The sequence below is a fragment of the Cupressus sempervirens genome, chromosome 9 (genome assembly GCF_028749045.1).
Source record: "Cupressus sempervirens isolate cs-2001-9-10 chromosome 9, ASM2874904v1, whole genome shotgun sequence".
NCBI classification, from domain to species: Eukaryota; Viridiplantae; Streptophyta; class Pinopsida; order Cupressales; family Cupressaceae; genus Cupressus; species Cupressus sempervirens.
This window is the reverse complement of record NC_143126.1, coordinates 51,068,780-51,085,845: the sequence shown is the minus strand read 5'-3', so window position 1 is coordinate 51,085,845 and position 17,066 is coordinate 51,068,780. Positions and strand designations below refer to the sequence as shown.

Here is a 17,066-nt window from a genome sequence, read left to right as displayed (position 1 = left end):
CAAAAAGCATCGAAGGATGAGAATATACAATATATTTTCCATTTGCCAAACTTTGAAGATGAGGAGAAATTCTTCGTTGGAAAGAGTTGCCTCGCGTTGAATTTGAAGGAAGACAAGCTCCAACTTAATAAATTTGATTCTTCCAAATAGTCGAGCAAAAGAAAACATGATCATTATAAGAAACCAAGAATCCAACAAAGAAACGGGGGAAGAAGAAAAGTATAATGAAACTTATAGAATATAAATGGTAATGATAAGAAGTGGTAATATAATATATGAAATTATTTCTTTAATTATTAACTATCAAAACAAAATGATTCAAGATAAATTGGAAATGCATGTTAATGAGGAAAGGACAAGGTAGGTAAGAGGTTAGGGCTGATCCCTAAGGCAAGAGATGGATGCATTCCACTCTTGGGTTTAGACTTATCAAGCTATGGGACTCCACTACAACAACTGAGTACTTTAGTAAGGCAATCATTAAGAAGTAATGATTCTAAAATGATCCCAAGATTATGTTAATTAGTAAGAAACTAGGTGGGTAAGAGGGTAGGGCTGGGTAGGGCTGAGTCCTAAGACAAGAGGGGTATATACCGACTCTTGGGTTTAGGTTTATCGAGCTATGGGACCCCACCACAATGTTTCGAGGACTATGGTATGGTATACCATATAGGCATGGTGAGAAATGGAGGGTATCCATTTGAAAGGCAAGGACCAAGGTCTTGTCAAGCCTTTAATGTGATTTTCTTGTCCAATCCCCGGGTGACCTAGCCTATACGTACAATGTAATTGATAGGATATGAATATATACCTATATGAAGAATTATTTTGGTTAAATAATGACAAGATAATCTTTTAAATTGATTCCTTGGAAAAATAGGACAATATTATAAGCCCTTACAAGTAGCGACATTACAGTAGAGCTATTTTTTGTAATTAAAACTATTACTTTCTTTGAAAGTACACGTATATGTACTAACTTGTATTCCTTGGTGCAGGTATATGAATGTGTACTAATGATTTTGTGGTTGCAGGTTCACAATCAAGGAATTGCATAATATGTGTATTGTGTGTTTACATTGTGTCTTCATTTGTCTACATCATGTATGCTTCGTGTCTTCATGCATTAATGTGTCTTCTTCGCATATACTCTTGTTTTCATGCATTTATCTGCCTTCTTCATGTATGCTTCATGTTTACAAGAACTCGTGAACACTTTATTTTTTCATGCATTAAGATATAAAATTCATATATGTCTTATGGATTCTTGCATCCTAGTGTATACCATATATGTTGACTTTTCAAGAAAACATACATGAAAGTGATTATTGCTTGAGGACAAGCAATTTGAGGAAGGGTGGATTGTCACATCCCCTAATCATAATAGTGAAATAAAAGAGTTATAATATAAAATAATATATTTTGGCATAATAATAATACGTTACTTAGATAAATATAGTAATATTGAATGAAATAATAATAGTATATTATCTATTAATAATAATATATGATGATTGTACATATAAATATTATATAGGATCATAAATTTAATGTCATAATATCAAATGCAACATCTGAATAAGAAAGAGACTTATGTAAAAATATAAACAAATCATATACAAATCATTACCATATAATATGATATTACATTATAATCATAATATTTAATAGAGAAATAAATTGTATATGATATGATTCACATATATAATAATATTTTAATATTAAAGTATTAATATAAAAAATAATAAATATAACAAATCTAATTTGAATAGACACATCCCTTCTCACAATGAAATATATAAATGAATACAAACACAAAGGAGAGAATTCATTGATTGTTTATGAAATCAAGTGGTAAATATTTAAAAGATAAAGGTGTGCTGACAGCTTTAGCATGCTCCGTAGATAAACATTGCAACACCTTCGCAATATAATCAACCTGAGATAATGTCAGTATCTTGTTCTTCCTATCTCTACAAATCTTCATACCAAGGATTTGTTTTGCTGCCTACAAATCCTTCATAGCAAATGATCGTGCTAACTGTTCTATTAACCCCTTATCAGCTACAAGCATATCATCAACATATAAACATAAAATAATGCAGCTATCATCATCCAACCTCTTAAAATAAACACAATGATCTGAGTGACACCTATTATATCCATGCTCATGCATAAAATTGTCAAATTTCAGATACCATTGCCGAGGTGCTTGCTTCAAGCCATATAAACTTTTCTTCAATAAGCACACTAAGTTCTCCTTACCTTTGACCTCAAATCTTTGTGGTTGTGCCATATATATCTCTTCATCCAAATCACCATGAAGGAATGTTGTTTTAAAATCAAGCTGCTCCAAATGCAAATCTTCAATAGCCACAATACTTAAAACTATACAAATAGAAGTCATTTTTATAACAGGAGAGAATATCTCATCAAAATCAATGTCTTTTTTCTGTGCAAATCCTTTTACAACTAACCTGGCTTTCAATCTTTTCTCACCTCAATCCTCTTGTTTCAATCTGTAAACCCATTTATTATGTAAAGGTCGTTTACCTACAGGCAACTTGCATAAATCCCAAATCTTACTTGTCAACGAGTCCATTTCGTCTACCATTACAAATTCCCACTGAATCTTAGTATCCACCTACACAGCTTCATCATAACATTCAGGTTCACCAGCGTCTATTAGTAAAATAGAGTACAAAGAAGGTGAAAATCCTTCTGGAGGTCTACTTAGCCTTGTTGACCGTCTAACATTCATTAGGATGTGTGGGACTTGTTGTTGCGATTGTTGCAGATCATGAGAAATTTTTGAAACATCATCTTTTGGAGTATCATGCAGAACTACATAATCATCTTCTTTCTTCTCATGTTGCAACAGATCTTTGTACAACAATTTCTTGTTGAATATGACATCCCTGCTTCTTACAATTTTACGATTTTCAAAATCCCAAAGCCTATAACCAAACTCATCAATGCCATATCCAACAAATACACATTTCTTTGACTTAGCTTCAAGCTTGGTTCTATATTCAGAATCTATATGAGCAAATGCTTCACAACCGAAGGTTTTGAGAAAAGAATAACTGACCTTCTTACCATTCCATGCTTCTTTGGGAATACCACAGCCCAAAGGAGTAGAGAGACCTCTATTGACCAAATATACAGCAATATTAACAGCCTCCACCCACATGTTTAAGGGCAACCCAGCATGTAACCTCATGCTCCTTGCACACTCCATTATAGTCCTATTCGTGTGTTCAACCACTCCATTTTCCTGCGGAGTCCATGGAACAGTTTTCTGTCTACGAATACCATTAGTGGAGCAATAATCTTCAAATTCAAGACTGCAATACTCACCACCATTATCAAATCTGAGACATTGTAATTTCTAACCAATCTCATTTTCAACCAAGCATTTCCATTTTTTGAAAGTTTGAAATACATCAAATTTTTGTCTAAGGAAATAAATCCATATGTTTTGAGTTGCGTCATCAATAAATATAACATAATAATGAGAGTCACCAAGGGAAGATACTTGAGTTGGTCCCCATACATCTCTATGCACAAGCTCTAATCTCTCATTTTTATTTTCCTTCACAGTCTTCACAAAACTCACTCTCTTTTGTTTTCCGTACACAATTCTCATAGAAATCCATATTAATGCATTTCAGACCTGGTAAAACTTGCTTTGAATGAAGTACTTTCATACATTTCTCACTCGTGTGCCCGTCTGTTGTGCCATAATGTTGTATCGGAATCTATAGCAACTGTTTGTTCTCCTTGCTCAACTGCAGCAACTGTTCCTGAACATTCATTTATCTCTAAAACAATCAAAGTAGAAGGAACAGTATGACCTATACAAAGATATAAATTGCCTACTTTCACACCTTTTCCTACTACAAGGGAACCTTTTGAAACCTTCCAACTTTTATGATTAAAAGTAACTACACAACCCTCATCACCGAGTTGCCCTACTAAAATTAAATTCCTACTCAGCCTTGGAACATATCTTACCTCATGTAGTAGCCAATGATTCTCATTCTACAACTTAATCTTAACTTTTCCCTTTCCAACAATCTGACAGGGTTCATTATCCCTCAAATAAACAAGCCCAAAATCTCCTTGGACATAATCAATAAAATAACCTCTATAAAGTGTAGAATGAAATGAAGCAACAGAATTTAAAACCCATGAATCATCAATACTTTCTAAAGAAAGAAGCAAAGCATCCTCTTCAAATTTGTTACGTACCACATTTGCCTCCTTGTTCCCTTCTAGTTTATCTCCTTCATTTTTCTCTTGAGTCTAACAATCTTTCTTCTTATGCCTTGGTTTCCCACAGTACCAACAATTGTTTGGTCCTCTCAATTGAGACCTCTTCCCCTTTGATTTTTCTCTTGATTTCCCACGATTTCCACGTATGCCCGACATATGGCCGAAAAGTTGTAACCCTAAAGTGGCAAAAAAATACTTGTATAAAAGGGCTTAGGGTTGGGTATTTTTCATATTGAGCTATAAGGGATTACGGATTGTAATCGGGTTGTAATCACGGGATCGTAATAATATTGGACTTACTATTTGGTGGATGTAGCCCAGGGTTTGGGTGAACCACATTAAATCTTGGTGTCTTGTGTTCTCTTCTGTGTGATCTATTATTTTCTAATATTGTTTATATTTGCATGTAATTTTTATTTCTATCTGAGGTTAATCCTAACACTAACATCCTAATTGAGGTCATTGAACAAGTGGGTGCAAGAAACGTTGTCCAAGCCATTACTAGACAACGCAAAGAATTGTAGAGCTGCTGGTTTGTTAGTTGAAGAGAGATACCACCAGATTTTTTGGACACATTGTGCAGTTAACTCATTCAATCTTATGCTACAAAAGATTGGGAAGACTATTCAATGGATCAAGGAGATGTATGCAGAAGTTGAGGACATCCAAATGTTCATCACAAACCACTACATGACTCAAGGGATATTCAGAATGTTTTCATGTTTGGAGTTGATGAAGGTAAGTAAACTTGAACTAAAGTTAGTTAATTTTTTTTTAAAAATAGTATCTTACAATTTCTGATTTTTTGATTATGTAATGATGTACATTGTATATTCTTTTATCAACTATGTATCTAACGGTTTGTATTGTTTTTGCTCTATTTTATGTTAAAGGTTATTGAGACATGTTTTGCATCAAATGTAATCATCTTGAAACGACTTATGCAAGTGAAAGAGGCACTTACCAAAATGGTAACCAGCAACAATTGAGCTATATGGCAGCAAAGGAATATTGAGAGAGCAACCACAATAAGGCGGAGGATATTGGATGAAAATTGGTGGGAATGTGTGGAATATCTCATTAATCTCACTGCACCCATTATGATCATGCTTAGGTAAGCAGGCATGGATGGGCCTTGCCTTGAAGAGATCCATGATGGCATAGACTCAATGCTTGAGAAGATCAAGCAAATTGTAAATGAAAAGGAACAAGATCCTCAAGAAACCTTCTCTAAACAATTGCGAGCAATTGTTATAGAAAGATGGAACAAAATGACCACTCCTCTACATTTTCTTGCCTATGCATTGACGCCCAAATACTATAGCACCCAATATATTGATCTTCTGGGAACACTACCACCCTATAGAGACATAGAAGTGTCTGATGGATACAAAGCAGCATTTGAAATAATCTTTCCTGATGATGAAGTGCAAGATTTGATTACGGATGAGTTCATACAATGTGTGGAAGCAAAAAATTTAAATGATGATGCTCTTTGTCATCAGTTTAGGAAGGATGCTCATAGTTAGTGGTACCACCACGGCCAAAGATTTCAAAGGTTGCAGCCCCTTGCAATCAAACTGATATCACAAGTAAGTTTAATTTTAAAAAATTGTTATTAGTTTCCTTTGTCTAAAAAAACTGTTAGAAATTCTAAGATTCAAGTTATATAATTTAAATTTTATTTTAATTGTTTACATGTCTCGTCTTCACAAATTGCTAGTTCATCTGCTTCAGAGAGAAATTGGAGCACATATTCTTTCATCCATTCAGTGAAGTGCAATAGGTTGCAATCAAAAAGAGCGGAAAACTTGGTGTATGTGCATTACAACTTGCGTCTCCTCTGGCACAAGACTAAAGAATACAAAGAACGGGAGACAAAGAGGTAGGATGTAGATGCAGAGTTGGCTGATTTGAATGTTTCTGCTTCTCGGCTTACAATTGAAGACTTCGAAGATTTTGATGCCCATACTACTATTGTTGGTGCTGATCCCATTGGCCTTAGCTCTATTGCTGAGTCAACTAATGTGGAAGGACTACTAGAAGAAGAAGAAGAAAAAGAAGAATACTAAAATTTTATAAATTATGATTACTTGACTTGAAGTTGAAACAATGATACTTGAACTTGCTGTTACGATTCAAGGATAACGATTTACATTTAAGTTTTAATGTTTTGAATCTCTGATGTTGAACTTGAAAATTGAAATTATGATGGATGATCTTTATTCATGATGCTATCATTACAACTTAGTAACTTACGTGTTTAAAGTTTATGCATATGGTGTTTTTGTTGTTTAAATGATTAACTTAGTTTGCATCATATGATTTTATGATACTCTATGCTTCTAGGCTTCATAAATATGGATATTTATAATTTTTTATAATTTTTACATTTTTTTGTATGAACGAACCCAAAACCCTTTCCAAAATTTTGCCGTGCCAGCAAACTAGTTCTTTGAACCCGTATTTTAAACTAAACTCAAACCGGTAACTAAGTGTTTAAGCTATGGAAAGGCACAATTTAAAGACACTTCTCTCTAATGTCTCCCCATTCCCATTGAGCTAGATATATATTTGAATAAACAAACATATCTCAAGGACGTCACAAGTAGAGAAGAAAAGGAAATTGAATCCGGAAAAGAAATCGAATTCCTAGCAAGTACAAATATATTTGCAAGTGCAGATTGTATGCTATGAGGGTTTCATATGTAATACAATATCTTTGTGCATACCTATTTACTTCTAGTTTTCTAATCATTTATTTATAGTGCAATTAATATTTATCTTGATATTGGCATTCAATCAAACTGATATTACCCGGAAGCCCATAGGGAGCATTGTCATGTCCCCTCTTTATCTCTATCTGGCAGTGACATGAGAGTTAGCCTATTATGGGGTCTTATAGGTTGGTAGTGGTGATCGGGGACTCAATCAGGGTTTTCAGTGTCCGGATTTGGTATTTCAGGCAGTAGTAGATCAATTGAGAGTAGTTCCTTGATTTTAGAAGGCAATTCCTTGATTTTAGGAGAAGATTCCTACCTTTTAGGAGGTTGTGACTTTTTCCAGAGTTGAGGTTCTATGAGATCATCCCTGATCTCAATTTCAGGAGATTTGAGTGTGTTCATTATTTTTTAGGAGTATCCCTAGATTTGAGGGTGAGACTGCCAGTTGGCTCAAGTTGTTCGGCATCAATCACACGCAAGTGACAAACTCAGTTTCATGTTTTGGAGATGTTTGGGTTGTTCCTTGGCTACTTGGAAAATATTTTAATATATTTAAATATTCTCCTAAGTTAGCATTTTAATAATTTAAATAAAGCTAAGTGTTTAGCCATTTCGAAGTAATAAGGAGTTTTTTGGCTCCATTTGGATCAATTTGCCTATGTGTGATAGCTCATTGGAAAGAGCTCAGTCTCTACTATTTGATTATCATTTGTCAGGACTTATTTGATGCTTGGAGCTATTTGTCATTAATAAAGTAATGATTTCTCTCTATTTGGACGCTTTTATTGGGAAAATAATGTTATATTATAAAGTTCAAATGAAATCCACTTTAAGGTTCCTTTAGAGTTCGATTTTCCTTGGAGAGGGGATATAAAAAGATGGTAACCTAAAAGTGAGTATCTTTTATCATTTTGTCAACCTATTTCGGACGCCATTGCTCTGGAAGAGCATTCCTCACCTAGGACGCAAACCTGAGTGCTGAGAGCAAATTTGTTGGAACGTAGCCCTCAACAAGATCAGATTTGAAGGTTTTTATGCATACAGTTTGATCAAGGCAGGGGACTGATTTCTAGTATTGCAGTCACACTTTGCAGGCAGTGGATTTTTACGGAAGGCAGCCGCTTTGGTTCAGCTTGGTGTTTCTTTATAGCAACTCTCTTGGATCCCATTTTCAGCTGGCATCAACCTTGTTTGAAGTACATCTGTATTGGAACTATTCTGAAATAAATCAGACTCTGCTGGTATGGTTTTAGAATCATTTCCAGATTAGTATGTATTGTTGCATATGATTTCTATCACTTCTATTTTATCAATTACTGTTATTTATTCATTGTAATACCTATATTCTAAAAAATACAAAAAGAAACAACATTCTTTTGCAACTTCTGTCTAACTCTATAAGATCAAAGAAAAATCTACAAGAAAATATAATTTATATATAATTAAACATTATAGCAGTAGTAGAGAAAATATCCATTTGGGATATTTCAAGCATAAAATCTCCCTTTGGATGCCTTTGGATGTTCAGGGATATACTCACTGTGGGCTCCTGGGTGCCTCCGCCTTTGAGGTTTGCACTCGCGCCTTTGATAAATGAGGTGTATAAACGAATGAATTGTAATCTTTGGCCAATCATCCCTAGTCTTCTTATTTGTAATGAATTTACAAACAAATAAAGATATGTTTAACTCCTATATCTGGTATGCATTGTCATTTGTATTATTATTATTCCATGTATGTAATTTACCACGTATAGTAGCAAACATTTGGCACCACCGCCTTAAATTTAGTTAGAGTAATGAGTAAAAGTTCTTTAGCTTGTTTAATGTATACTGTAAAGAAAATATTTGGTTTATTTTTAGTAGTCAATGTAGTCCAAATTACTTCTAATATTTTTCACTGAGTTGTAAGATAGTACAGTGCAATCGAATGGATTACTAGATAACTTGTGAAGAGAAGTCTTCTCTAAAAACACTTTCTGCAGAGAGCCATAGACATTAACAAAAATAACTCCAAACACTTTAGATAGATAAGATAAGATAAGATAATGATATTAATGTCCAACAATAGACCAACAAGGGTCCAAGGGAATGGAAGATACAACAGTACAAAAAAGAGCAACTTAGCAGAAGCGCCAAAAGGCATTCAGGAAAGAACAAACAAGAAAGAAAAATAAGGGAAACAACAACAATAGAGAGAATGACCAGCTATCTTTTCTCGGAACAAAGAAATCCAACATCGAGAGGTAAGGCCCAAGACAAGCAAGGGTCCGGGTTCATCTCTGAGGAACGCTGGAGATAGGGTGTCGCTGTTTGAGGAATCCGCGACAAGGTCTAACCAATCTAGTGTAAACAGAGACAAGTGTAGTAGGCAGCTACTTCATGCCCTTGGAAGGAGGCATGAGCGGAAAAAAGGCTATGATAAGCTTACCACAGGCCTAGCTCTAAGGAAACATGAGCTATAGAGTATAGTCCTAGAGCTAGGAGGTCTCGCAGAGATAAAGAGCTAAATAGCACTGATCGGAATAACTGAAAAAGGCTGAGAGGGAACTGCAATCTCTGAATAAGCAATGGAACTTGCCTCTAATCTCGTAGTAGATGGGGAGCCTAAAGATGAAATGGACCTCTATCTCCATCTCGAAAAAAGTGCAAAGGCGGCAAATTCGTTCCTCTCTGGTCAAATGATGATTTGTCTGGCACCGAAGCTGGTGAGAACCAACTCTAAATGACCCTAAGGAGATGCGGAGGGCATGACACCAGCATCGGCTCAAGGAAAAAGGACGAACAATAATCCCATCACGGACCTCTAGAAAGTGCTCAAAGTCGAAGGACATCTACAGAAGTGAACCCCCAGGAGGGCTAATACAAGGCATGGAAAAGTATTGTCTATAATTGTCTAATCTGATGTGCCCATTCAACTCCTGCCGTGAGGGGAGGAGATGGGCGTGAGTATCCAAAGAGAATTGGTAAGGCGAACGACGATCAATGTTAATCCCGATCGAGCTTAGAAAGAAAGTGGCCTAGGTGTAGTAGCAAGGGGTTGTGGTCGCCCCCACAAATCTAGCAATATCTACTGAGGAGTAGTAGGCAAGGTAGGAGCATCTATGGCGGTCATCTACTGAGTCCGCAAAGCCCATGAGGTGGTGAATGAACCAGATCAAATCAAAGATGGTGCTAAGCCAAAAAGGGTGAGCTCTAAACTTGGCCAGAACAAAACTGTGTGGAGTGTATCAATGACAATGGATGATCCAATGGAGAAGGGTCTACACCAAATCGAGGCCCAATCCGGATCCAAAAGAGAGGACCCCCAAATCACTGAGCGATATAAAACTATAGGTCTAACCAATGAGTCCACGAGGATAACTTGGACTTAGTGTCCTGGAAGTGATGTCGGAAGCATTGTCTCTCGAGAAGGGCGAAGGAGCCCATCCCCTTGGCCACTCTTGGCAAGTGGACGAGTCTCATACTGAAGCGAGGACCACAAAACTTGACACCGAGATAAGTGTACAATGAGACAATCTCAATCTGCAAAACCTAGAAGCTGAAGTGGAGATGTGAAGTATTCAAACAGTTGAAGACCATAACTCGAGTCTTGCTCAAGTTCACCAACTAACAGCAGTCACAGAAAGAGGTCAGCCCATCAATAAGCCTTTGGAGCCCCTCTAGAGAGGAGGCTAGAAGAACCACATCATCGATGAACAGGAGAATGGAAATCAGAACTTGGTGTAAGGAGCAGCCATCACCGAGGAGCAAAGCCTCATGGAGAAAGGCTTCAAGCTCATCAATATAGATACCAAATAATGTAGGCGGGAGAGGGCAGCCCTGTTTCAGCCTGAAGGTGCTCTGAATCGGATCAGAAAAGCCCTCTGGAATCCTAAATCTGCCAACCACTGTCTTGTAAAGTCTCATAATCGTTGTCACAAGAATATCTGAAATACCAATGTCTCTGTCTCTAGAAAAGAGCCCTCAAGGAACGAAGTGAAAGGCCTTACGAAAGTCTACGAAACAATAGTCTACTTTCACAGCACGGTGTCGAACCTCCTCAATGATAGCCCACAAAGTCAAGATGTGATCCATAGTCTGGTAATTTCTACTAAACCCCGCCTACTCTCTAGCACGACACTGTCTCCTATCAAGTAGTCTAATAAGAGTTATGTTTAAAGTTGTGGCATAAAGCTTAGCAAAGGTATGCCTAATCATGATGGTCTTGTAGTTGTCACGGTCCGATGCCAGTCTGGACTTGTAAATCAAGTAAATCACGTGTCTCGACCAAGAATCAAGAAATCGAGTGCACACCGCTCTATTAAAGAGCATCGAAAGCAAAGAGAAAAATATCAGAATACCAAGCTCAAAAAGCTCTTCTTGAAAACCATCCTCATTAGCAGCTTTGCTACATGTCATGAATCTGAACACCTCGCTAACAATGGATAGAGTGAAAAGATGGCAATGGGTGGAGGGGTTGGAAGAATGGGTTGCTGACCAAGGATATAGTAAAGAGTGGAGGCATGGGAGATCAGAGAGTGTCAGTTGAGGGTGGAAGATGGTGGAGGGTGGCAAGGGAACAAGGTGCGCCAGAAGGATTCCAAGTCATGGGCAAGTGTATCACAAAGGGATCTAGATTGCGAAGCCACAAACAACCACTTCTTGTAACAGAGAAGGCGTTGGTACGAGGAGCACAACTGAGTATAAGAGGGGCAACAAGCAGCAAAGAAAGCACACACAGAGCAGTGTAAAGACTTTCACTCCGCATCGTAAAGGCTTCAAAGACATTATGAAAAGTCAAAGAAGACTTCTCAAGACTACTTACATATTGCATCAACCATTCCTAAATTAATGGAAAAAGTATATGTTTCATGCAAGCTCTAGAGATCTCTTGCACATGACTTTATCTTTCTCTACTAAGGATAATTCGAATTCCCACATCACTTGAATGTTATTACATGAAAATAGAATACTTTTCAAGATGTTGAGAAAGATTAAGTTGAGGGAATTGAAGAATAATTTCTTTATTCACATTGAGCACTTGAAGACTTCTTAAAAATAAAGTGTAGAGGAAAAGCAAAAACGCAATCCTCAAAAAAAAAAAACTTCTCCCTAGTTTTTAATTGAAATTAAAAAATTCAAAACAATCTGAGAACCTGAAATAACCAGCTATAAAACCCATGAAATTCAAACATTCAAAACAAACTGAGAACCTGAAACAACCAGCTATCAAACCCATAAATCATTTGTAGAGATTCTCAACAAGAAGTTAATGACAGAAAATGACTCAGACAAAACTCGTGTGATGGAGGACAAAAGTTGCAGTTCATTGGGAGTTAGATAAACTACACTCTAAATTAGGATTTTTTATTCACATTCTTAGTGGATTGGTTATGTAGATATTGAATAACTACATTATGATCAATTGATAAAAGGTGGGGAGTCAGATAGTCTTGATTTAGCCTAAGCAAATAGGTTATAACAAGTTTCATTTCCAGCAAATGCATTTCTAAAATTTACTACAGTTAATCAGATTCAACCAGGCATCTATTTTCCAGCAAGTGTGAATTGAATTACCCGCTTCTACTCTTGCAAGTCTGAGATTGATTAGCCATTACCTTTCGTGCTCTTTTTAATTTTTGCAAGTGTGCTCTTGAGTAGATTCAAATTCTGCAAGTGTGTTGTAGAATAGACTGGTAAACAAGTTTTATCCTTTCTCTCTTGCTTACAATGATGGACACCATCCTGGATTGATAAATCAGTTAAAAATCATTGCAATGACCCCATCACATCAAACATCTAGTTCCCATGTCCAATTGTGCATACTTTCGCTGCATTTTTTCTTGTCCTCCTTATGCAAACTATAAGTGGACTTCCAGATTTGTCCGATTTCCATGTCCATCTCTATACATTCCAATTGTTTCTTGCTAAGTGGAGTCAACAGTCAGTCTAACTTGAGAACATTCAATTCCAGGCTCAGATATCCCATCTTGTGTTGAAAAGGGAAAGTAATCAATAAGAACTAGGAATGGTGACAAAGCAAAGACAAATAAGAACCAATCTAAAACAAAAGCACACAAAGCCGTATTCAACAAGTAGAAATATTTAAAATTTGTGACCTGAATTATAAAAACAAATTTAAAACTTCGGAACTTGACAGGTCTAATCCATTGAGACACAATCTTTCAAAGAATAAGATTGCATCACTTATAAGGTTGAGAAAAAATTCAAGAAATGATAAAATGTCAAATTAAAATATATGATCCAAATATACCTTTTTCCCTTCAATGTCATCCATTGTTAGTTGCTTTGCCATTTTTCCTAATACTTGCACACGATCAAGTGAGAAACCATTTTTCTCTGCAACATTATCCAAGTATTCCAATCCAATCTTTCCAATGCCTGGAAATAGTGAAATAACCTGTGAAGAAGATGAAATGGAAGCTGCAATGATTGAGAGAGGTAGACTATCATCCACCACAACACATAAAGGAGATGACCTGCCCTGCAACTGCAATGAGAGATTGATTTTAGGAAAGGAAAGGAGACAATGATCCATATGGAAGTTAACAAAAAGAAAGGAGAAACCATGAAACTATATACTCTACAATTTATCTCCCATTTGATAAATTTATGCAGAAGTAAACTTTACAAAACAATTGTCTTGGTACGAAAGCACCATATATTTGGTAAAAAGGTACATGTATGGCAGTACAATAGGCCTACAAACATTATTGATGTCTAAAATTTAGAATAATCAATACTGATAGGAATAAATTATTAATGTTCAATTTTAACCTTAATGATTCAACTATGGAAATTATTTTCATGATACGTGATACGTGAATTTCTTGTATAGAAATTTTAGTTTCTCCTACACATTCAATGATGTGGGAAAATTGTGGAGTGGACTATAAGTTTTGTACTTTCACATCTTGGAACAGGTACATTTAAAATTATAGAAATGAAATGATTACATATAGACAAGAATATACCATGACAACACTATTATGAAAGAACTACATATTCAGACCAGTGTTACAAACCTCTGACTCAGCCCAGACTCGAACTCGGTGTCCAGACTTGGCAAGAACGTGGAAAATCAAAAAACCCAAGCAATTCAATGATTTTTAAGGATTTAAATTTTTTCCCTGCATCATGTAGTCAATTAACATCAAATACTCAACTTTGCATAGATCACACACGTATAAATGTGAATTTCTGAAGGAAATTAGTTAAAGCTAAACTAAATAACATAATAGAAATATAGTGTCACTGTCGAATGTCTACAATATTCATGGAATATGAAATCCATGGAATCAAAAGCTCAAAACAAAGTGGACTATGTCCTCCCATGAGTACGTCTAAGATAGGTAATGGAAGACTCTAGAGCCATCCTCCATCTCTGTTTCTAAGGTTGAACCTTAGTGACATGCTTATCCTCCTCATCGTCATACTCATCCTCATAATCCTCATCATCAAGAACGGATCCATCACTCTCAGCCTTCAAGGTCCTGCACTGGGTCTCCTCGTGCTATAGCATCCTCTACCGCCATCACTACAACCTCTGCCTCTCGATCCACTTGATCAACCCACTCCAAGTCTTCATCATTGAAGCCAGGATTATCAATCTTTGCTTTCCAACCTGCTTGTGTATCAACCTTCTCTAATGCAATAGGTGATGTGTACGTGCCCAAAATCTATTTGCAAGAAAGTGGAAGGTTGTAGTGAACAAACACAAGATCATTCAACTATTTCACTGCTAACTTGTTGCGCTTCTTCGAGTGTATATGCTCGAACAAACTCGAATGAAATTTGCATCTTGAAGCACTAGATGGGTGGCTCAAGTTATGAACCACAATCCTCTATAGATTTGGCACCTTAGTACCAAACATCTCCGGCCATGCATTTGAAACAAAAAAAATTCAATCAATTCATAACTTTGACTTTTTCTCTAGTTTGTGTTTACAAGTGATAAAATGACCTTTTTAGGTCTTAGACATGGCATACATATCCAAAAAGTTGAAAAAATATATTAAAAAAATTTTTTTTGGCTTTATTTTCCTCTGGCTGACAACAAAATCAGACCAATGGATCTCACTAGACTCAGCAAGTCCATGGAAACTTGCCCAAAACTTGGACGAGTCCTAGGCAAGAGGCCCCCAACCTCTGGAAGGTTGCATCAACTCAGGACTCCAACACTCCTTGAAGGACTTATTGAGTCATGTAACGCTAATTCAGACAATCATGGACAAATTTATCTTCTCTACACGTTGTTGGTAAATGGATTTGTCACTGTGAATGCTTTCTTCAAAAAGACCCCATTCGCCCTATGAGCAGTAACAACTACACCAATAGTTGGATTGACTGCAATCAGATTGCTATCCGATTACAATCTTCCTATGTGTTTGAGAGAGGGAACTCCCTCACATGATGGGGGTATTTAATATTTGTATACTAACCAACTAAAAGTACAAAGGGAAACATGACAAAAGTAAAGAGATGATTAATATAAACCTCAACAATAGACATGCAAATACTAGTTGAGATTCCCAATGGATGACAGATTACAAAGGGATTTGAGCATATAATGAGTTAAATATGCAATAATGAAATAATCCCAACATACAAGGAAACAAGTTTACTTATCACGTTCAGACCAAGATGCCAGAGCCTGTCTCTGCTTCATCAATTACATATGTCACTTGAACTTAGAAACCATTGGATTCCATCAAAGACAATACCAACTTAACATATGATAAATCAATAATTATAACTCAACAAACACATCTAGACATACAAACTAAATGTATCCATTATTATCCTCTTGATAATATACAAAGTGTCAAGCCAAAAGTTCCTTTTGGAAAATCTATCCACAATATCCCCTCTACAAAAGTCTTCCCCCTTATTTGCAATATCATTTGCCTCGTATTTATAGGTTTTACTGAATAACTATCTCCTTTCTGGTTTAATAACTAACACTCTTTGACGTAATTTGGAATGGTTAATTAACCTCAAGATTTTGTAGAGAAAGAAAAGGTTAATTAACCTTTACAAAATTAACCAAATGTTACAAAAGTTACTATTTACAAAAGGCAATTTGATACTTATGCATTTTGAAAAGAAGGTTCACTAATTTATCACGAGGAAGTAGCCTCTGAGACCTTTCTCAAATTTTGAGCACTCAAAACTTGAATTGGTTGTGCATTTGACTTTTTCGAGAGAACTGGTTTTTAATTTTAGTTTTTCAAGCATTTTATGCATATGAATGCTCAATTTTTGAGCACTCAAAACTTATCGGGCAACATAGATAAAAACCTAAGTTGCTAGTTTGGGTTCAGGTTCGGGTTCGTGTTCAGGTTCAAAGGACCAGTTCACTGGATATGGCAAAAATTTTGAAATGAGGTTTGGGTTTGTTTGGGTTCATTAGCACCAAAACATGTAAGAAAAAATTATATATATATAGCCTAGAAGTGTGAATTAAGATTAGTTCGCCATGTATTATAAAATCAACAAAAACACTATAAACTTGTAATCATAGCATCGTGTGTGTGTGTGTATAATATATATATATATATATATATATATATATATATATAAAATCAACATCAAAATATTAAAATAATATTGAGTTCAAGTATCATTGTTTGACTTTCAACAATTCGAGCTTTACACTAAGTCTCAATCATCTAATGGATTATCTCAATCTTCATCCTCTTCTTCATCATCAAAGACATTAGTTGATTTACAAACAATGCCAATGCAATTAGCTGCACTAATACCATTCTTGCTTTCCCAGCCCTCAAATGCATATTACTTTTTCTCTCCACAGAGAGCTAGTTTGTTTGTAATTAACATGCTACTTGAAAAATGTTATAAAAGTAGCTTGCAACACCCTTCACCTATTGAAGATATTGTTAAACGTTTAAAATATATCACTATAGAGAATTTCCAATTAATTGGACAGGGATCATTGTCAGCAATTGAATATAAAATTATCACTAGTAGAAATCTTTAGGCCTAGTTTAATTTGATGTAATATATATCTGAACTTCAGCAAATTTTGTTTTGTAATGTTAAA

The 17,066-nt window shown here is 35.8% G+C and overlaps 1 protein-coding gene across 2 annotated transcripts in view; it reads right to left on the bottom strand.

Moving 5' to 3' along the window:
• PRMT7 (protein arginine methyltransferase 7) overlaps positions 1-17,066 on the bottom strand; it is a 248,103-nt gene that overhangs the window by 102,474 nt on the left and 128,563 nt on the right. For both annotated transcript variants that reach the window (XM_089798974.1, XM_089798975.1), the window contains exon 8: positions 13,257-13,493. In XM_089798974.1, coding sequence (XP_089655100.1) covers positions 13,257-13,493 — 237 coding nt within the window. The remainder of the gene's footprint in view (positions 1-13,256; positions 13,494-17,066) is intronic.